The sequence below is a fragment of the Microtus ochrogaster genome, chromosome 18 (genome assembly GCF_000317375.1).
Source record: "Microtus ochrogaster isolate Prairie Vole_2 chromosome 18, MicOch1.0, whole genome shotgun sequence".
In the NCBI taxonomy this organism is placed as follows: Eukaryota; Metazoa; Chordata; class Mammalia; order Rodentia; family Cricetidae; genus Microtus; species Microtus ochrogaster.
Window position 1 is genome coordinate 20,754,680 of NC_022020.1, and position 1,888 is coordinate 20,756,567.

General features: G+C 43.8%; 1 protein-coding gene across 3 annotated transcripts in view; it reads left to right on the forward strand.

The window, feature by feature from the left end:
• Positions 1-1,888, forward strand: part of Iws1 (IWS1, SUPT6H interacting protein) — a 34,377-nt gene that overhangs the window by 15,294 nt on the left and 17,195 nt on the right. For 2 of the 3 annotated variants that reach the window (XM_026783447.1, XM_005355864.2), the window contains exon 4: positions 1,476-1,671. In XM_026783447.1, coding sequence (XP_026639248.1) covers positions 1,476-1,671 — 196 coding nt within the window. The remainder of the gene's footprint in view (positions 1-1,475; positions 1,672-1,888) is intronic. The other variant, XM_026783446.1, reaches the window with a different exon arrangement.

The following is a 1,888-nucleotide window of genomic DNA, read 5'->3' on the forward strand; positions in this document are numbered from 1 at the left end:
TTGGTTATTTCCCTACCACGAAGTAGGAACTCGCAATTTTATTTTCTCCCCAACAATTCACAATGCAGGGAGAACAAGACTGTTATGTGTTTGCAGCTCTAGTAAATCTGAGGTAACCAGGACTACATTTTGTTTAAAATACAATTTTTTTTTTTTTTGGTTTTTCTTGACAGTGGCTTTGGAGCCTGTCCTGGAACTAGCTCTGTAGACCAGGCTGGTCTCGAACTCACAGAGATCTGCCTGCCTCTGCCTTAAAGGCATGCGCCACCATCGCCCAGCCCAACTTCTTATTTTTTAAGGCTTCCTGAGTACTGGTCACACTGCTGGACAAATGCAGCTGTTTCTATCAAGTACACCCTGAAATTTCAGAGTTCTTGGACTTTAGCACAAGGAACAACAGATAGATGATTCCAGACTTTGATCTATTCACTGTCCTCTGGCTCAGAGCTATCAGACTCTGGGGTACTTCTCAGTGATGAGATCTGATCCCTTTCCCTGTCTTTCTTTGTGCACTTCCTAGCCTGATACAGCCTTCTGCTGTCTGCACATTGGTCCATTATGATTTAGCTCTTCTTCCTCTTCACCACTGCCTCTCTGGGCCTTCCCTCATGCAAGAGTGGTGGCAAGCCAAACAGCAAGTCCCAGACCTATGGATGTTCCTGATTTCAAGCCCCTGGGGGTAGCTCAGTAACAGTAGATTCTCTCTCAAGATTATGCCTGGCTATTGCCCTGTGATTATTCATGGGTTTCCCTTCCCTTGGAAGAATCATTGTCTTGAACCCCAAAAGATTTGGGGGCTCATGAGAGCTGTAGACTTTCCTGAGGGTATGACTACCTGACTTTCATCTAGCTTACTTCATCTAACACGGGTTTGGCTTGCTGCTCTGTATTCTTTGTCTTTGTTCTTGTTCCTTCCAGAGTCGTGTCGTGTCTTAGGAAAAAGATTTCCCAAGCTTTTCCTTTATTTCTCTTGCTGAGGTACAGTCAGCTTTTTCTTACTTTTTTACAGAAGCGGCCTCAGGTCCACCATCTTACTCAGAAGTCTGATGCTACCATAAGGAACATGGGGGATACACAGTTTAGGTTGAAGGCTGCACAGCCCTGAAAGGATGCCCAGTCTACCAAGCAGACTATTAATTTTCTGTGGTCCCGCAAACGGAAAGGTGGCCACTGATACTTGCGTACGTTGGTGATATCTTTATCATTTAGCCACTCCTTCCTAGGTAAAGCAGCAGAAAATGTGTAATGACTATCAGTGTACCTATTTATTTGTATGTTTTTGATGCTGAGAATAGAACCTCAGGACCTTGTGCTTGCTAGGCAAGTACTCTACTACTGAGTTACACCGGTTGTTTGGGAACTTTCTTCTTTTTCTAATTCATGTGTTGATTTTTTTCCCAATGCTCACATTTTCACAGCCCGTTACACTTAGTAATATATAACAAAATAACACAAGTGATCGTATTTTCTAACAGCAGCAAAGAAGAGTCGAGTTGTCTCTGATCCTGACGATTCTGATAGTGATGTTGTATCAGACAAGTCAAGTAAAAAAGAGAAGACAGCAGCATCTGACAGTGAAGAAGAAGAAGGAGGGAAAGAAGAATCATCTGGAAAAAAAAATGAAGAGAAGGACCTATTTGGGAGTGACAGTGAATCAGGCAATGAAGAAGAGTAAGTGAAAACAAGGGGGTTTTCAGGGTTCTTCAGTAGCGAAGAGGGACTTGAGGTGCCAGACCTCAGCTGCCTAGTTGCTTGGCTTTGGCTTTAGGACATCTGTGCTGAAGTATTGTACACACTACAACATGAGTGGGTCTCGGTTAGGGTCGGTGCTGAAGTATTGTACGCACTACAACATGAGTGGGTCTCGGTTAGGGTCGGTGCTGAAGTA